The following is a 20,679-nucleotide window of genomic DNA, read 5'->3' on the forward strand; positions in this document are numbered from 1 at the left end:
TACTGTATGTGAGGCAACACTTGAAAAGTGTCCAGAAAATGTAATTGGTGCAAAATCTGACAGCTAAACTACTGATTGGTGCAAAACATAGGGATGTTTCCAACCAGGCACAACTAAGGTCTTAATATTGATTGTGAAAGCCCTATTAAAGAGAACAGAACGTCACACATTGAATTAATAAAAAAGGAGGAATTCTATACAGTATTGTCAGGTTCAGCCCAAGAAACTCCACGAGACGGTTCTGGAATTGCTTAGTTACTTTATTAGCCTATACCTGCTAGACAGAATCTCACCAGACTAACTCTAACTCCCAAAGTCTGCAACTAAACACTATGAATTCCTTAGGGTGGTGCCAGTCTCATCCTCTTTGCTTTCACACGCTCAGGCTGTGGGCTGAGGAGATACTTCTCTTCATGACCTTGAACCTCCTCATCCAAGTCCTCCATCACAAGTATTTAGGCAAGACTTTCTACAAAAATTTCCACTGCATTTTATCAAAGACATTTTCCACAAGCAACAAAACCTGTACCAGGTATTTAAAGCTTTAGGGATGTACAATGGTACCTCGGGATACGAACTTAATCCATTCCGTGACTCTGGGCATATCCCGAGTTGGTCGTAACCCGACGCAAATTTCCCCATAGGGTTCAATGTAAATCTGGTTAATCCATTCCGCCCTCCGAATTTGGTCGCACCCCGAAGCAAATTTTCCCATAAGGTTCAATGTAATTACCGTTAATCCGTTCTGGCGTCTGCAGACCACGCGTGAGGGGCGGGAAAATGGCCGGGCGCTGTGCAGCGCGGTGGGAAAATGGCCGGGCACTATGCGGTGGGGTGGGAAAACAGCCGCGGACCACATGTCAGGGGCGGAAAAATGGCCGCGGACCACGTGTCAGGGCAGAAAAATGACCGTATCCTGAGGCGGAGTTCGCACATCGAGGTAAATTTTTGCGGCCGGAGCTGGTCGTAACCCGAAAAGTTCATTAGTAGAGGCGTTCGTATCCCGAGGTACCACTGTATATCTAAAATATCAATTAGTAACCTAATATTCTAATATCAGATACTTGGCAATCTTTTAATTAAACCAGATTAATTAACCAAATGGGTAACCAAAGGGACTATCATTTGTAATGTACATGCCAGGGTTACATTCAATTTTTTTGCATCAACGTCTAACAAGGATATTGGACGATAACTAGCACAGTCATAGGAACAATATCAGCCTTCAAAATCAGAATTATATAAGTCTCATTGAAGGACAATGGGATAAAACATATTTTAAAAGACATCAATCCGATGGTATTGGGTCAAATAACTCAGTAGGTCTTATATTACTCCATGAGATAACCATCCAAACTGGGAGTTTTTCCTGTTTCCATAGATTATGTGATATCTGTTATTTCTCGGAGAGATAAAAGTGCAGCTAAATAAGCAGCATGATCATGTGTAATTTTAGGGAGAGCTATTCTATACAAAAATCAATTAATTTCTTCTTCAGTTACATTTGATTCAGTATTGTATAACTGAGAGTAAAATAAATGTTGATGGGGGGGGAGCAACATTATGTTTTATCCTGGACATCTTTGATAGTTGAAATAATGCTACATTGTTGCAATTGTTTCAGCTGAGAAGCTAGTAATTTATTAGGTCTTTCACTTCCTTCCCGGTATCTTTGCTTTACATGATTCAATGAATATTTTATTTCAAGTGCGTAAGAAGTTCCTCTTTATCAGTCAGAAAAGCTTTATATAATTCTGCTTAAGTCATCTTCCATATGTGCTCAAAAGCTTCTTAATATTTCCCCCATATTTTCTTAGTTAACTTTTTCATTTTTTCTCATGAAATATAATCAATAATACAACAAAGTATATATGCCTTAAAGTTACCTTAAACATCCAATAAATTCACAGAATGTCTGTCAAACTCTTGTTGTCTTGTTTATAAAAAGTTACTTCTTTATTAAAGATATTTTTAAATGCCTCTGGAAAAAGTGGGACAAATTCTTATAATTGATAATGTTGCTGGGGCACAGCATGCATTCACTGCCCAACACGTGAATACAATTCTGGGTAGTTAACACAGGTTTAAAAGAACAGAACAGAAATAATCAAACAAAAATCCCAGAGGTTGGCAGACTTTCAAGGCCCTGGGCTGTCGGCTGCTGCTACTGAATGCCAGGTCGGTTTGTAATAAGGCCATCCTCATCCATGACTTGATCATGGAGGAGAAAGCTGGCCTGGCATGTATTACAGAGACCTGGCTGGGAGAGGAGGGGGGAGTCCCCCTTTCTGAGATGTGCCCAGCTGGTTTCCGGGTGTGGCACCAGCCAAGACCCCAAGGTAGGGGTGGTGGGGTGGCGGCAGTCATCCAAAACACTTGGGAGGCATTCAGGGGTGCTGCTCCTCAGATTGCTGGGTGCAAGACCCTATTTGTTAAGTTGGGCTCTAAGAGGGATCAGTTGGGACTGTTGCTACTGTACCAGCATCCCTGCTGCATGGCAACCTCCCTGCCTGAGCTCCTTGACTCTGTAGCTGGATTGGTGGTGGAGTTCCCCAGGCTTATGGTCTTGGGGGATTTCAACCTGCCTTCCTTGGGGACGAGGTCAGAGGTAGCCCAGGAGTTTATGGCTACCATGACAGCCATGGGCCTATCCCAAGTAATCCAGGGCCCGATATATAATAGTGGTCATTCGCCTGACCTGGTTTTTCTATCGGAGCAGTGGCAGATGTTCTGAAATTGGGGGAGGTATTGGTTTCTCCCCTGTCATGGTCAAATCACTTCCTGGTGAGCCTCCAGTTCTCTGGCACCACCACCTCTCTGCAAGGAGGCAGGGCCTATTAGATCGGCCCACCCCAGGTGACTGATGGACCCAACTGGGTTTCAGAAGGCGCTTGGGGTTGTTCCAGGAAGTCTGCTGCATGGCCCAACCAAAGCCTCGGTGGTCGCATGGAACAAGAGATTGGCCACAGCTTTGGATCGGATCGTGCCTGAGTGACCTCCCGTAGGTCTCCATGGTATATGGAAGAGCTGAGGAAGCTTAAGAGGGCTAAGAGATGCCTAGAGTGCTTCTGGCAGAAGACGGGGAGCAAAGACAATCGAACACGAGCTAGAGCCGCAATTAGAGCCTACCTCTTAGCGGTAAGAACAGTGAAATGTAATTATTTCTCCGCCCTTATTGCATCTGCAGATAGTTGCCCAGAAGCCCTGTTCTGGGTGACCCGGACCCTCCTCAGAGGGAATAATTTGGGGGTCTACCTTCAGGGCCGTTGTGAGGAATGTGCTGAGCATCTGGCAGGTAAGGTTGCTTGCATCCACTCTGTGTTGAATTCCAGGCTTGATGCAAGGCTAGTGGGGACTACGAGGGCTGAGTCTTGCAAGGTTATCTGGGAGGAGTTTGAGCCTGTTGAACCTGAGGAAGTGGACAGGGCTCTTCTAGCTGTTAGTTCAGCCACTTCTGTGTTAGATCCGTGTCCCTCCTGGCTGGTCAAGGCTGCCTGGGAGGGGACGTGTAATTGGGTCTGGGCAGTGGTTAAATCCTCTTTGAGGGTAGGGGTGGTCCCGCCAGCTCTCAAGGAGGCGGTGGTACACCCCGTCCTCAAGGGGCCGTCGCTCGACCCAACTAATCTGGATAGTTTTCGTCCAGTCTTCAACCTCCCCTTTTTAGGGAAAGTTGTTGAGAAAGTGGTCACGTAGCAGCTTCAAAGGGCTCTGGATGAAGCACATTATCTGGACCTCTTTCAGTCAGGATTCAGGCCGGGATATGGGACTGAGATGGCATTGATCGTGCTCTTGGATGACCTCTGGTGGGAGCGGGATGGGGGCAGTGCTTCCATCCTTGCTCTTCTTGACATCTTGGCGGCCTTCGATACCATTGATCATGGTATCCTTCTGGACCGGCTTTGGGAGTTGGGAGTGGGCAGCACTGTGTTGTGGTGGTTCTCCTCCTTCCTCCGGGGTCAGATCCAGTCGGTGTTGATAGAAGGGGAGAGGTCTAGTGTATGGCCCCTACTGTGTGGGGTGCCACAGGGCTCAGTTCTCTTGCCCCTCTTATTTAACATCTACATGAGGCTGCTGGGTGAGATGATCCAACAGTTCGGGGTGAGGTATCATCAGTATGCTGATGAAACCCAGCTTTATATCTCTTCCCTGGGCTGTCTGAGTGATGCTGTGGATGCCCTATCTCAGTGCCTGGAATCTGTAGGGGCCTGGATGGGGTGCAATGGGCTTCAGCTCAACCCAAGCAAGACTGAGTGGCTTTGAGTGTTTGGGCCTTCCAGTACAAAGGTTCTTCTATCTTTGGTTCTGGATGGGGTGGTTCTGCCCCAGACAGACTTGGTGTGCAATCTGGGGGTCCTCTTGGACTCACGGCTCCTGCTAGAACAGCAGGTGGCAGCTGTGGCTAAGAGGGCCTTTGCACACTTCAGGTTGTGCATCAGTTGCACCCATTCCTGGACTGGGAGGCTCTACTCACTGTCACTCATGCCCTTGTGACCTCCCATATGGACTATTGCAACACGCTGTACATGGGGCTGCCCTTGAAGAGCATTCGGAAGCTTCAGCTGGTACAGAATGCAGCTGCCCAGGTTGCAAATAGCATCGGCTACTTGGCACATGTAATCCCACTGCTTTGGGAGCTGCACTGGTTGCCGGTGTGTTTTCAGGTGTAATTCAAGGGGCTGGTTGTCACCTATAAAGCCCTTCATGACTTGGGACCGGGTTACCTTAGGGACCGTCTTTTCTCAGTTGTTTCCACCCATCCAATCCAGTCCAGCAGGTTGGACATGCTCTGGGTCCCATCAAGCCAAGGAATGTCAGCTGGCAGGGACTAGGAGACGTGACTTTTCTGCTGTGGCGCCTGCCGTCTGGGACATCCTCCCTCCTGAGATTAGGATGGCCTCGACCCTTTTGGCTTTTCAGAAGGCCTTGAAGACCTGGCTTTGTGCCCAGGCCTGGGGCCCCGAATATGTGAAGGGCCCATTTCATGGTTGTGTTGACATCAACGGTTTTTAAAAATCTCTTGGCTGCATCTATATGATATTTATTTTTTGTACTGTTTTTAATGTTGATTGTTTTTATTGTTGTTAGCCACCCAGAGTCACTGGTCTGAGATGGGCAGCTATATAAATTAAACAAATAAATAAAAAATAAATAAAACACAATAGGACATAACAGGGTTAGCCCCAATCAGATTCATATTCTCAACACAGTTAGAAGACAGGCTCGTTCAAGGCCCTAGCCCAGTGTTGTCCAAACTTGGCCACTTTAAGATGAGTGGACTTCAACTCCCAGAATTCCCCAGCCAGCCATGCTGGCTGGGGAATTCTGGGAGTTGAAGTCCACTCATCTTAGAGTGGCCAAGTTTGGACAACACTGCCCTAGCCCAATGCCTAGAAGAAGAAACAGGTTTGCAAGGCCTTATAGAAGGCCCACAGGGTCAGGGCCATCTGAATCTCAGTGGTCATGTTGTTCCAAAAAGCAATCACCATGACAGAGAAAGCATACCTCCTGAGCCCCACTAGGTGGCACTGTTTCATAGAAGGGACCCAAAGATGTCAATTTTGTCAAATCTCATGGGATTGGCAGAAACAATCTGAGACAGGTGGTCCTGCAAATAACCAGGCCCTGTGCCATGAACAGCTTTAGAGATAGCAACTAGCACCTTGTACCCAGAAACCTATAAGGAGCCATTGCAGCTCATGAAGTAGAAGTGTTACATATACATACACATTAACTACCCACACTGCTGCATTTTGGACCAATTGTAGTTTCTGAATGGTCTTCAAGGGTAGCCCCATATAGACCCCATTGCAGTAGTCAAAACAGGAAGTGATCAAGTCATGAATGACGGTGAGCAGAGCCTCTTGATCCAAAAAGAAGCACACTTAGCATACAAGATGGATTTGTGCAGAAGCACCCACAGGGCTACCTCCTGTTCAAGCAGGAGCTAAGAGTTCAAGAGAATCCAAATTGTGCACCATTCTGTATGGGAAATACAATCCAATACAGAACTAAAGATGGAAAGTCCTCAGTTCCAAAGCCTTCCAAGGCTGCTCCAGAAGATACCATGATCAATGTGTCAAAGGTGATCAAGGAAGTCCAGGATGGATGGACCATCTCCATCCCAGTCCTGGTCTTGCCAATTTACAGTTGGATTCCATGCCATCTCTATACTATATCCTGGTCTTAAATCAGAATGAAAAGGTTCCAGATAATCCATTTCCTGCAGGGCCCTCTGGAGCTGCAAACTTTATGCCTGCATTACATGATTTAATCTATTCAGTTAAGAATTAAGATAAAATATCTAGTTAAGAACCACTCTGATGTGGAATGGGAACAAAGGATATTCTCATATTTCATTTTTATAATTGCCCCTCTCTCAGTGGACACATTTCATTTTTGGAGCCACCTGCAAAACGCTACTCTCATACAAGCTCCTCTGAACCTATTAGTCTGAAATTTGACAAACTCAGTTCTCCACTCCTGCCCACCCAAAAGGATGTCCAATTTTATTTGGGAATTTAATTCAATCTTACCACCAACAAAAGCAAAATAGTGTTATCAAGCAGTTCCATTTTTCAAAAAAAATAAAATAAAATCGAGACTTAAGGGAAAAAAAAGAGCCATTTGTTAATCCCTGAGGATAGGAGTGTAGGATACCTAAACTGAGATTTCTGAAACAAGGTCCAGATTTGAGTTCCAAAGATACATTCACATTTCACATTATTTTTCAAGTAAAAGCAGCACTGTAAGACATATCACAAATTATTTTTAAAACAACTTTTTATTTAAATATTAAATAAAACACAACTAATTATTTGGTGTACATCTCTCATTTTAACATAAGAAACAAAATGATTCTCAGTCATGATAAAAAATAAAAACTATACATCTTAATTGAACCAATCACATAGTGTCTTTAAATAATCTATTGCATTGCAGTCTGCGGAACAGTACTGTCAAGAACACAACAAAGAAAAGAAGAGAGACGCACAAACCCTGAAATGTTGAAAATGACCTTTTTCTACCTCCGAATAATTGAAAGCATATTCTTTAGCATTTGGGGAGGAGATTCTAGAAGTAAAGTGCTTGTCACTGCTTAGAACAAACAGATTGTTTTTGTGGCCTGTTGATCCATGGCAGATAAAAGAGAAAGCTCCAAAGGAAAGAAGCCCACTGTCCTTAAAATAACACATGGAACTGTTTTATGAACATGAAGGCAACGCTGCTGCTTTGGGATGACCTTGGTTCCCTTCTTGAAGTCACCCTCCAAAACCACATGCCCTGTCACCTTGCATGTTCACATAAACTATTTTATCTTACTTTTTTCTTTGCTGAAAGGCACCAATCAGAGAAGATTAGACAGGCTAATTTAGCTTCACCTTGAAGATCTTGCAAAGCAGCAGCAGCAGCAGGAACCCAAAGTCCCAGACATGCAGACACTGTATATGAATGAACGAAACTGAAGAGTCACAGACAAAGCCATAGAACAGATATCTCCTTACCCGCCCTCTCTTCCCATCTGACAGACAATCTTTGGCTTATTTGTTTAAAAAAATACTTTTTTCTTTTTTCTTTTTTACATATATAACACTGCAGGTTGCACAAAGCAGTAGCAACTTGAAGGCACCCGAGTTACTTTCAGAGAGATGGGTCCTTAAAGAATTAGACAGAATGAAGCTAGTTTTAGGCATCCAAATGGTAACCTGGAGCCGAGAGGGCTCACTACACATTCACCTGCTCCTGACATCTGGCCGCTTCCCTGTCCTCCTCCACCCACTAACGGAGGACGGCCACCACCTTCCCTTCCTGCGCCAAACGATGCCTGGCTTCCAGACAGAAGCCACCATATGGTAAGAGACCAAATATCATGAAACTAAAAAAAGAGCTTATTCAAAAAGCTATCAAGTAGTGTGTAATGATTTCCAATTCCTATATGTGTGCATACAACAGAGCATATTAAACCACACATAAAAAACATCTACATTTTTTAAAAAACCAATCTGTTCAGATATAAAACAACAAAACCCCAAAGTTGTGCTGTTCTTCCCATTATAACTAGTTTGTTCAAAAACGACTGTTGTGCTTTCTTATTCTTTCAACTGCCAAAATAACTGTTTTATTTTTAAAATATTGCACTTTTCCCCAACAAGTCAGTTCAATTTGGACCCTGAAAGCAAAATGCATAAAAACTTCATTAGCAGCAGCAATAAATGTGTACAGCACTATAAAACAGCATGCCCAGTGGGCCCCCTCAAAGTGATGCCATGGCTGGAGAAGGAAAACAAAACATTTTTGTTCTATTTCCCACCCCAACAGCTCTTGCCATTCCACCTTAATATTTCCTAAAGCACTGTACGAGCAACTCCATGCCAATACATAATATATTCATAAGTTTCTCTTGCTAAAAAGAAACAAAGACAGGAAACAATTTGTAGTCTGGGAACAAAATCCCCAGTGTTGCTTCTAATGTTAACTGCTTCTAGTAATTACAAACTCTTTTTAGCTACTACAAGAGAGTTACTAAGCAAAACGTTCACAGTTTTATCAAGCTATAATCATCTGACTAGGGAAGAAAAACTGAAAGGTGTTCATTTCATTATCATGAACATAAAAAGTAGAGATGCTTTTCAGCATTATTTTTCTACAATGCATAATGCTACTGTTTCTCTGATCGTTTTTTTTATAAGAGGTAATCATCTTCACAAATCCATAAACAAGTGAAGTGAATTAGAATACCATAATACTAACCACTTCTTTGAAAATAATTTCCCTGCTACAATAGAACCAGACAACCATCTAATCTTACATAACAGCAGAGCTGACTTTAATACAGTACCAGAAAACCATTATTTCTCCCTTGTCTCCCACCCCCCTCATTAGTTTCTACCAAACAAAAAGGTTTTCTCATTATATTTGTTCAGTGCAAGAATAGTTGAAGCCAAAAGACCTAAGTATTGCTTTTTCAGTTCTATAAAGATATGAGCTTCTTCATATGAATGGCCTCTTCACATATTTCAAACATGTTATTGCTTCTGATATTCACTTAGCAAAATAAAATCTCTCATTTGTAGATTTTAATAATAAAACCACTTTCTCCTGAAAGAGATGATTGAGAGAACAGGAGAAAAATCTCATTTGACTAAGACAAACTTCCCCATCTGGTTTGAAGTAAGGTCCTCCATTTCACAGTCCCCATGCTGTAAAGTAACTGTGTCGTAGCTCAGAGGTTGCACAGTAAAACTATTCTGTTGAGAAAACATGGAGGCAACTGGAGATACATTGCTACTAATATGTAGATGGGTATCGAGAAGGTGAGCAGCTGAAGTTACTGGAGAGACACCAACTCCAAAATGGTGAGGCTGAAGAAATTGAGTGTTATGAAAAGCGAGCTCTAATGAGTTCTCACTTTGCAGTTCAGACAGGAGTAGGGATTTAGATGCTTTACTGCTTGAAGAGTCAGGCAAGAGGATGTTGGGTGACTGAGAAGGCTGGTGACAAGTCAGTTGGTGATGTTGTAACTGGAGCATCCTGAATAGAAGAAAGAGAAAGTAAAGAAGCTATCCACTTGTTATCAGTTTCTAATGGTTGTTCTCACCCACCATTGCCATTCTTCTAACTCCTTTTCAGTCAAGAGTGCAGCAACTTTCCTGAAATTATCACAGCCCCACAAAAACACTCCAACCATATGTGAAGTAAGGGACTGGGATCCTGCTGATCCAGTCTGTTCTCTAGGTTCTTGCAGCTCATAGCAACAAAAATATGTATGTCTTATCCAAGCAAAATGTATGGGTGGGCCTATGCATATTAAGCTCAACACACATAGAGGCAATACAGAAAAACCCTAAATTTGCAAATGGTTGGCCTAGCAATATTGATCAGATTAACATACATTCCCAAGCACACTGGGTTCACAAGATTCTTATCATAATGCAATGGAAAAACAATGTAAGAGCAGAAAAATCTGTCTTTGCATGCAAATATTACAAATAAATCTTAAAACAGTCTTTTTCCCCCCCATATAAGTCCAGCTAATAATATCAGAAACACTCCTCACCCAATGACTTGATTTCATTACAGTATATTTAAATCTGAGCATTCTATTCCACAAAGTGATGCAGAGGTCAACAAACCTCTCCGTAATCTTTATAAAATGAAAAATAAACAATGCCTTTAGTTTCAAAGAGAGCCCAAGGTCAGTGCATACTCATATTGTTGCAAAAGCTACAGGCTAAGGAGCATTTCTCATGACAGAGGCTGTGCGCTCACCTTTGCTGCTGAAGCACCTCTTCAAGCAAGTTCCTGCTCTCTCTGCCACTTCCACCGCTGCTGCTGCTGCTGCTACCATTTCCCCCATTGCTGTATATGCAGGTATTCTGCTGAGAATGCTGGAAAGGGCCCAGGCCATTCCGTGCTATCCGAGAAGAGGAGGACTGGCACACCTGGCGAGCAAGGCCTTTGATTTTATTCAGTCCCAGAAAACCTTTGGCTCTAGCATTCTTTCGGAGCTGCTGTCTAAATGCCTTCAGGCCTGTAGAGCAAGAAAGAAAAACACACGATCTGGTAAATAATGCCTGTCTTAAGCAAACAGCTGTCTTTAAGGTTATACCGCTCCCTTCCCACTTAAGCAACTCTGAATGACAACCACAGAGCATCATCTCGTTTTATCACATACACTCCTACATACACATTCCTCTATCACACATGTATGTTCTTTTTGCATACGTATAAATAACTGGCAGGTCTCTTTATGAATACTAGCATGGCCACAGTTCCATTTTATTCTGCAAATGGAAATATAACATGGTGTACAGTACACTTATAATAGAGGCAAATGTCTAAAACACCTACTGTAGGCCTAGGTGGGTCTGGGCATGTGTATACAAGTAAGAAAAGAGTTACCTTGAGTTAATGAGGTATCAGAAGCTCTCCTTCCTTCCTGAAAACTGACAGGCAATAGAGACGTACCACCCCTGCAGCCCTGAGTCTGCAATACTGGGGTATCTGAATGGGAAGTGAGGAATGACGATGTAACTCTGGCTGTGGTTGTGTGACCAAGGTTCATCTGATTTTCCAAACAGCTGCTCAGCATTTCAGAGCCATCATTTGCTGATGAAGGGAGACAGCTGTCCGAACTGGTTCCTTCTGTAGGGCTTGCGGAAGAGGAAATGACTATACCTATAAAAGGAGTAGACAGGCAGAAGGGAACATTTGTGAAACTGATGCAGGAAATAACAAGCGTGTGGGATATAAGATGAACCTCTTCACCTACAATAGATCTATCCTTAACAAAAGCCCTATGGCTGAGGTCAAACAGTATGCAACTCAATTCAATGCTACTATAACTACAGAGTAAAAGATTATTGGACAATTTTATTGTTAAAGCATGTAATAAAAACAATAGGAGATCCTTGCTCTAGCAAGTTCACTAACTATAATGTTGATGCTTTGAAGGACTGCAGGAACTAATCTGATATTTAAATCATGGCAGCAATTAGAAAATCCTACTTTTTTAACAGATATTCCCATTTTCAAACTAGCTTTTTAAAAATTATGAATGAATGCTACCTGGAACACAGTATTAGTAACCAAAACATCCTACTCCAATAGTGCAGCCAGATAGGAAAAAGCAAAAAGTAGACTTATAGGTAAACATATACACACAGAGAGCTCAAGATATCAACTAAAGAACAAGAGCCGATTTTCTGAAGAACCAGGGAATGGGAGAAAAATAAAAACCTATTTAATTTTACGCTCCAATGTAAACCCATATATAGCTAATTAAGCCTCATTGGAAAAAGAAACCTGTAGAGGCACAAGATAAATATCCAGAAGCTATATCGCTGAGGAAAGGATGCAGGGGAAAAAGCAAACTAGGGCACTGTCATTGTTAGCTGTTGCTGAATGGGTGACACTGATGATGTTACTTCTTGCAGTGGCCTGGAACGCTCTACATGTTAGATGCTAACATTTTAGTTGGAATCAAAAGAAAAAAATGTAAATATTCCCAGATGACATAGATAAAGAGATTGGTGTTTTATTAGTCAAAAGAATCATCCAGCAGTACTCTTCTCACCATCTAAATACAATAGGACACATTATGATAATACTTGCATTTTGCATAAGGAGGAAAGAAAGGAGGTCCAACATTTTTACCCCATCTACTATTTCAATTTTCTTAGAAATGTTACCTCAGAATATGATACAGCTGAGGCAAATACAGTTCCTAACTCTGACAAGTATAGGTTTATTGAAAGTAAAGGCTATGACAGCTGATTTTCTTCAAAGCTAAGCTTACTTAAAGAGTACACTATGAACAAAGACACGTGACAGTAGATGAAGAAGGAACATACCAATCCTAACTGAAAATTTCAATACAAAGAGAAAGTGCTTTTCTAAATATTTATTCTGCAGCCTGTCTTCACAGCACTTACATGGTGGAGAACGCTGATAAAAATGAGTTGTTACTCCAGCCAGTGTATGTCTTCGACTTGTATTGATGGGGAAATAAATTGGATTGAAAGCTTTGATTTCTTCCTCCAATTCCTTGTCCTGCCTTACTTCTTCACTGATTGTAGTTTCCAGGAGGCTGTTTGGAGAGATTGAGCGATTCCTAAAAAGGCTGTTGAAGTTCGGATCCATGGGAAAAAACACTGGCTGAAAAGTAAAAAAATAAAATAAAATAAAGGGAATAATACAGTGGCTTTGTTTGTTCCTTGCTGTATCTTTCCCAGTATATTCTATTCATTGTCTTAGCTTCTTGAATAGTCTTTATCTTGTGCCTCTATAGTATTTTTTCCAAGGAGCTATATGTAATAACATATAGATTGACATTGGAGGGTAAAAATAAAGAATAGATCTTTAAATATGTTCTAGGCCTCTTTTGTTCTAGAATTCCTGTTTCTCCTGATGGCCTCTAATCAAATATTAAATCAGAATACCAGAAGCACCAACCTGTAATGGGTTGTTCAGATCGCAATCCATATCTGTCTGCAAGGGGGACTGAATCAGATTCGGAGGCTGCTGGTATAGCAGAGATGATCTCAAGTTCTCGCTGGCAATTTTATCCTGAGGCAGCTAAAATGATTCAAAACAAAGTAATGACCAGCTACATTTTGGTTTGAAATTCAGCAGTCTAGATAAATGTGCCAGAACTAATTAATTTGTCCTTTAATAAACACGTGTCCTGAGTTCAGTTTTTATATTTGAGGAGAATGAACTAGAGATTAAAATGTTAAGTGCAATGCCTGAATTCAGCCTAACTCTGTCAGCTCTGCACACTGATGCTGAATGTATAAGATTTCTTACAGTAAATGGTTTAACACTTATATAATTTATTCTACAAACTCATTAGAATTCAGAACTTTGTTTTTAGCCTGCAATGAAATAAGTTTTGTGCCAGAAGTGCTGAAATATGCCCTTTGGTCACAAGACTAAAAAAAAAAAAAAGATGAGGAAGATGCCTCCCTCCGTCCCTCTAAGCTATGGTACAGCTCTAAGAGGAGGAGAAGAAAAAAAAACTGCATACAGAAGGCAGTTGACCTAACTTAGCTGACCTAAGTATGATTATATATGACCTTACCTCAAGGTTGCTGAAGTCTGAGCTTCTTGGTCTTTGCTGGCGACTGCTTACTGGACGATGGGACAATTGATTGCTACGGTACTCCTTGAGGCGCTCCAAAAGAAGGTAGTAAATTGCAGCAAAATGATTGTAGCTGCTGTTTTGTAGAGACTACAGGAAATGGAGACAGAAACTAATTATAGTGCACAGATATATTTAAAAAGGAATAGCCATCCACTCACTAAAGCTAACCCTAGAAACTTCTTTTGATGGAAAGACACTCTCCCCCTGCTCCCCAAGAGTTTACTGCAAAATAATATATTTAAAATTACTGGCTAGAAGAGATGTACTTCAAGAAGCACAGTTTGGCCATTGTCATAAAGGCAAAAGTAGGGATTGTGTGAGCTTCTTCAGGACTGATAAACATTGGAATTCTCAGAATTAAACATTCTCTGGTCTCAAATGTTAAAATGTCATGCCAGCTTGAGGATTTGAGAAGCATCCTCTCTAGAGTTTCCAGACAAATGCAAAATTATATGAGCAGCACAGGAATGCATTTTTAGCAACACACTGATACTCAACTGGCAAACATGTGCCCCTTTTCTAAAGAGCATGCCTTATATGGTCTAAGAGAAGCCGTGGCTGTTCAGAGTAAGAAGTCAATGTCTCACCTCAACCGTTCTTTGTCTGTCAATGCCAAGAGTCTGCATGATCCCAAGGACCTGTTCATTATAATCTCCTAGGTTAGAGTTATAGTTCTGCATGGAGAAGGACAAAGAGTGCTGCTGCTGAAGAGAAGGGTCAGCTTGCATCCACCTGTGCTGCTTTATTTGAGCAATTGTAATTCGTTTTGTAGGATCCACAACCAGCATCCGTCGAATTAGCATTTCACAATCTGGTGATTTTTTTGGAAGACAAGAACAGCAAAACTTTACTACAAAATTAAGGGCAAACAGAGTAACTTAAAAGTTAAATTAGTGTTCAAGTCTCCTTATTCACAGAGAAGCAAGCACAAAACAATTGTTCAAAAACCCAAGACAAGTCTATCTTCACAGCTATTTTCCACTTCCTTCACAAAACTGTAGGGACCTTCAGTTGTTTTTACAATTCTACGAGCATAACTTTATGGGAATTCTTCTGTTCTATAAGCTGCACAAGAAGCTTATTTACATACTAGAATCAATGGATAATGATTCAGCTAATGGCAGAATAACTTGGTGATTGATAGATTAAAATAAATTCTAAAAATATAGTATCTATTAATTAAGACCTTTTTCTCTTAAAGAAAATTCTTATTACTTATACAGGTTTTACTGTATGCTTTTGAATGTAATGAAAGGAACATTATGCTTTCCTAACTAATACAGAGCTAAAGAAACTGTTCACACAAAATGTTATAATACTGCATAAATAATGGTATGTTCAAAATGGTTAAAAACATTAAAATATAAGATATAAAACAGGAAAGAATTAAAGTTAGAAAAAAATAGAAATCCCACCTTGGGACATGAAGTAGGGAATACGGAATCGTCCTTCCAGCACCCTTTGTCTTAAAGATGGTAAATTGGGCCCATCAAATGGGAGAGAACCACAGACAAGGACATACAACACCACACCAAGGCTCTGTCAGTAACAGAACAGTATATACAGTCAGTGAAGTACCCTGTATGATTCTTTTGGTATCTTACCATATGGCTAATATGGGATTTAAAGCTTACCCATATATCAAGGTAAGGGCCTTCATATTCCTTTCCTTCAAAAACTTCTGGAGCTGCATAAGGTGGGCTTCCACACCAAGTGGAAAGAGGTTCACCAGATTTGTAGAAGTTTCCAAACCCAAAGTCTGAAAAGGAAGATGAATAGAACATCAGTATCTATTAATAATACACTGATAAGTAAAATTATACTGTATCTATTCTGGCAATTGTCATACACTACCAAGTCCACTTAACTGATTTTCAAATGTAGATTTCAAAGTTCTGTCTGCTGGGGTAGCATATAATAAACTTCTAATGAGAAAAAAATTGGGGAAACACTACTGTTTTGCAGTGACAGCATTCTCACCTGCAAGTTTGATATTCATGTTAGCATCTAACAGTAGATTCTCCGTTTTGAGGTCCCTGTGCACTATGTGATGGCTGTGACAATACTCTACAGCTGAAAGTATCTGCCAGAACTTTTTCCGAGCCTCATGTTCATTCAGGTGCCCATGTGTAGTCAAGTGATCTGTCAAACATAATTAAAAGGGCAGAAATTAAGTGTCATCGCTTTAATCTCAGCTTCAATACCCTCCTAAAAAACAACATCTACAAATAAACCTCCTTACTTATCTGCATTGTAGCTACTTAAGTTATATGTTTCTATCTGGCAGCTCAATCCATATCAGACATGGGACTGGTTCACACAAAATAGTAAGTCAATATATGCTCTGTTTGTTTTTCATTTAGTGTGAAGTATAAACCAATCTCTGATGGCCAGAGTTGTAACTAGTTATGACTCTTCAGTTGATGGTCTGTGATCTAGCAAAAGTTTCTACAAGAGGGGAAGCAGGGGCAGGATTTTTGCTGGCTTGCCTTTCTTTCTGTAATCCTCTACCTTTCTGTCACCCCAGTCTAATTCAGAGTGGTAGAGGCCCACTTATTTAAATGATGGATGAGAAGCAAATAAGTGTTCACCGCTAAGCTGCCATGAGAACTTACCAAACATTTCTCCATTCTTTGCAAATTCGGTTACAATGTAAAGCATATCTTTTGTTTCCATAACCTGATGAACATGAGACAGAAAAAAAACACACATCAAAGATGTAAACTTCTGAAATGCTTAATATACCTTTGAACATGAAGCAAAGTTATAGTAGCATAAAATATGCATTTACCAGTATTTAATTTACAGAGAAGACTTACAGGAAAACCTAATTTTCCCTCCCTGAACCCAAATTCTGCACATTTCTGCATGCAGACATCTGATTGACATCTATCTCCTCATTAAATGATGTTAACTTCTTTTGTTAATTAATATTTACTAAAACACATATAATGATAAGACATATATTTCAGTCCAGTTAATACAATTCATGATCTGACTTGGAAAAAATACATGACAAATGAATTTGAAACATACAATAAGGAACAAACAAGCTATTCAATCACCTCATTTATACTCGACAATGTATAATTCTTTATTTGGTACAGCCTTCTCTAACATGAAGTTCTCCAGATGTGTTAGAACATATACCTGAGCATTTTGGAAGCTGCAGTTCCAAAACATCTGTATGGGACTACATTGAAGAAGGCTGTTCCAATATAGTGTTAAACATTCTTATCTGCATTAAATATATTCTCCAACATCCATTGCCATCAAAATATGAAAGGCTCTTCCAATATCAGCTTGTTTTTGAAGGACATTCCATTTGATTTGTTTTTAAAAACACCTAATATGTACAGTAGTTTCTAAACACTATTTGTCAGTGAAAGTTCTTATTATCCTGCCTCCAATCATAAATACAAATCATCCAAAGGAAGTTCCCTCAAGGATAGCTGCACTTTTTTTAATATGGAGGTGTTGACTTGTCCCCAACATCCGTAAAAATATCAGAGCAATGTGTATTATTTCAAGAGCTATAAATTCTAACATTGTCTAAGGAAGTTTAAATATCAGAGGCATGAAAAGGCACTTGCATCCTACACATAACAAAAACATATGTGTATATATTGGGGGGTAGGGGGGAGAGATAGGAAGGAATAAGGCATTTTAAAAGTTCTGGGAAAGAGGCCAGCTAGATTAAAATTAGACAGTGCTGTTAAAATCAAGTCAACACCATCCTTCCACCCCCAAAGTGGCATTTCACCTAATTCCTATTGCTCAGATTCCATCAAAGGGAAGCATGGAGCACAGCATCAATAGCCATGTAACATGCAAGTGGGAAGATCCAAAAAAGCTCCCAAAACCATTCTACTTGTTTATTCAAATAGCCCAATTAAAACAATGAGAGTAATTATTTTCAAAGTCCTGAAATACTTCCTCTTCTCTGGAAGTTAAATCAAAATAATCTCTAGGCATATTACATTGCCATGTAGGGTGACCAATGACATACACAAATATTGCAGTAGTAGTCATTTTTAAAAATAAGGTCTCTACATAAATGTGTATTTGGCTATAATTTTTATATTTCTTAAGTTACTCTCCAATTCCCTAAAAAGCAAAATGTTTATTGGCTAGTTTATGATAGGAATTTACATGTTATATAGAACTTTAGTTCTACTGTATTTTTAAGAATTTTTTTAAACATATCCTTTCCTCTTTATTAGACAGATTGTTTAAAATGATATGTGGATTTTAAAGTGTTTCTATCAAACAGTAATTTTATGAAATATGTAATTCATATAAGATCAATTCTGTTTATCAGAAGACTGCAATTTATTATCTGCATTACACACCAATTTGCCCTCTTTCTTACAGAATGTATGAACTGCAAATACGGTAAGTGTGAACTAGAACGAAATTATATAGCATTCCTTTCTGACTTCATTTTTTAAAAAAATAATTTTTTAAGGAAACTTCTTAGTGATAGCCTGATCCAAAACATATATGCTGGAACTAAGTCCAGATTCAATTTGTACTTTAAACTGTTAACATAAAAAGAAATATGAATCAAGTTTTGAAGTTTTCTCTTAAAACTTTGCATATAGTGTAAACAAAACGTTTTCATAAATATCAAATATAATTAAAAACAAAAAGAATTAAATTTCAGAGAGCTCAGGACATCTGAAAATATACTCAAATTTAAACTATTTAAATTGTTTAGATCTGAAATAATATGTAAAATGCTTGTTCATCTTCTAATGGAATCAAGATCATTAGGCACAAAAAGCCTGAGATATGTTTAACAGGCAGGGAGTAGTCTGAAATCATCACTTACCTGATACAGTTTGATAATGTGGGGATGATTCAAAAGCTTCATTATCTGAACCTCTCTATAGATTTTTTCCAGATTGCTTGAATCTAATCGTGTTTTGTCTATAATTTTTATTGCAACCTGAGGTTTAAACAAAAGGAAACTCAGAGCGCTTGTAAAATATGTTATGTTGCTGCAAGTTATACTAAAAAGTGTTGTGAAAAACAAAGCACATCTATAAGAAAGCTGAGGCCATATAAAACTATGCAAACTTCTTGTTAGCATATTTTAAGGAAGACAATATACAACACATGCAAAATTAAAGTTATGCAAAGTCTAAAATATTGAATTTTAGTACCAACAGACTCAGTGGGCCTTGCTTACAAGAAAATATATAAGCAGTACAACTTTAGACCTATTTAGTTGGAATCAGAAATCTCTTTTTTAAAAAATGCATTTGTTTCTTAAGTAAAATATATTTAGAAATTAGATAGTGGGATTTCTGCTTCTTGACATTCCATGCTTTGTATAATCCAGATTCAAACTGTAATTTTGGCATTTTCCAAATGTTATAATTAAATATTCAAGTAATACAAATGTAGAATTATAACAATGAAGCTTGTAGCCATTTACACCTAATTGTAGACATTTGATTTCTAAAAATTTTTTAGCAGAAATTGCATAACACTATCATACTGAAAAGTAGCAATCATTTAGGAAGAAATAAATAGTAGAATAACAATATTATAATTAAGCCAGCAATAACTGCGAAATCAACACCACAAAAGACTCCTCTATGATTTAGAGTTGTTTTAGTTTTAAATTCATTTGGGGAACTATTCAAAGTGCATAATAATTTGCTACTACTGCTACTTCAACTATATTCTATTCATTATTGTCCACTCCAGGGAGTCCCTTTCTGTAAATTGGTTTATTCTACATTTGTGAAAATTGATTAATTCCACTGAGCACAGTCTCCCAATGCTTCAGGATTAATTTTCGCTACAAAGCAAGACAGTACATTCTCACACCCACCTGCGTTTTGGTTACTCTATGCCTGGCCAGTTTGACCACAGCAAAATTGCCTTTTCCCAAGGTCCTCTCAATATCATAAAATCCAACCCGAAGAGGCTTTTGCTGGCTTTGGCTTGAGGTGGGAATAGCTGTATAATCTGACATGATCACCATGATTTGAGTTTGGTGGGGGGCAAACACCAGTTAGAAGTATGTCTGCACAAGCATTCCTTTTTGAAGATGGCAATTTGTACCTGCAGAGGCAAAAGCTACATTGAATTTTTCGCCCTGTTAAGGTGCTTCCAGATTACTTCAGAAACTGGCGCTCTGGACTTTCCACGGAGACAAAGCTAATGCAGTTGAGGCAATAGAAAGTTTCCCGTCCTTTCTGTGGTCAGAGCCCGAAGTTAATTAGAAAATAAAGGCATCTTAGAAATGATATGCATAAACTGACAGTAAAAAAAAAAAAAAAAAAGGTCTGTTAAATCCTTGGGAAGGGGGAAGGGTTGGGAACCCTCTCCAAATATCAGCTGTCCAAGAGACACACAAGTCCCAGTAAAAAGGAATGGGACGGGATCTGGGGTGCAAGCCACCCGTCCGTTTGGGTGCCAAGCGAGAATCCAATCAGACTCGCAAAGAGGGTTAGAGAGGAAGGAAGGAAGGAAGGAAGGAAGGAAGGAAGGAAGGAAGGAAGGAAGGAAGGAAGGAAGGAAGGAAGGAAGGAAGGAAGGAAGGAAGGAAGGAAGGAAGGAAGGAAGGAAGGAAGGAAGGAAGGAAGGAAGGAAGGAAGAAAAGAAAGAAAGAAAGAAAGAAAGAAAGAAAGAAAGAAAGAAAGAAAGAAAGAAAGAAAGAAAGAAAGAAAGAAAGAAAGAAAGAGAAAGAAAGAAAATTTCTCTAGAAGGCAGCCGCGTAACAAGCTTTCGCGGCATCCGCTCCAGCCCTGCCCGCGCGACTCGCTCCGAAGCTGTACCTTGAGCTCGGCTGCCAAGCGGCTGCCGCCTCCGCGCTCGTCTGGCTGCCAGGCTCTCGAGCTGCCGCCGCCGCTGCTCCTGCTACTCGTGGCACTGCCGCTGCTGCTCTCCCGGCTGCCAGCGAGCTCTCTGCGCGCCGGGGGCAGAGGAACACGCGGGAAGCCCTCCCCCCGCCCACCTCGAAAACCGAGACAGACCCATTGACGTCACTTTGACGCCAGAGCGACGCGCGACCAAGCGTG

The 20,679-nt window shown here is 40.1% G+C and overlaps 1 protein-coding gene across 1 annotated transcript; it reads right to left on the reverse strand.

Moving 5' to 3' along the window:
* Nucleotides 1–6,761: 6,761 nt before the first annotated feature.
* Nucleotides 6,762–20,580, reverse strand: SIK1 (salt inducible kinase 1). The gene is made up of 14 exons (XM_007438401.3): nucleotides 20,437–20,580; nucleotides 19,488–19,720; nucleotides 18,477–18,593; nucleotides 16,258–16,321; nucleotides 15,623–15,784; nucleotides 15,277–15,401; nucleotides 15,058–15,181; nucleotides 14,230–14,453; nucleotides 13,580–13,729; nucleotides 12,952–13,074; nucleotides 12,432–12,654; nucleotides 10,900–11,175; nucleotides 10,267–10,528; nucleotides 6,762–9,528 (listed from the first exon to the last, which is right to left on the reverse strand). Exons 2-14 carry the CDS (start codon nucleotides 19,638–19,640, stop codon nucleotides 9,132–9,134), a joined length of 2,400 nt encoding a protein of 799 aa, XP_007438463.2. The 5' UTR covers nucleotides 19,641–19,720; nucleotides 20,437–20,580; the 3' UTR covers nucleotides 6,762–9,131.
* Nucleotides 20,581–20,679: the final 99 nt, after the last annotated feature.

This window comes from Python bivittatus, unplaced genomic scaffold, assembly GCF_059951505.1.
Source record: "Python bivittatus isolate LINGU-HERP-01145 unplaced genomic scaffold, Pbiv_v1 ctg000350_np1212, whole genome shotgun sequence".
Lineage (NCBI taxonomy): Eukaryota > Metazoa > Chordata > Lepidosauria > Squamata > Pythonidae > Python > Python bivittatus.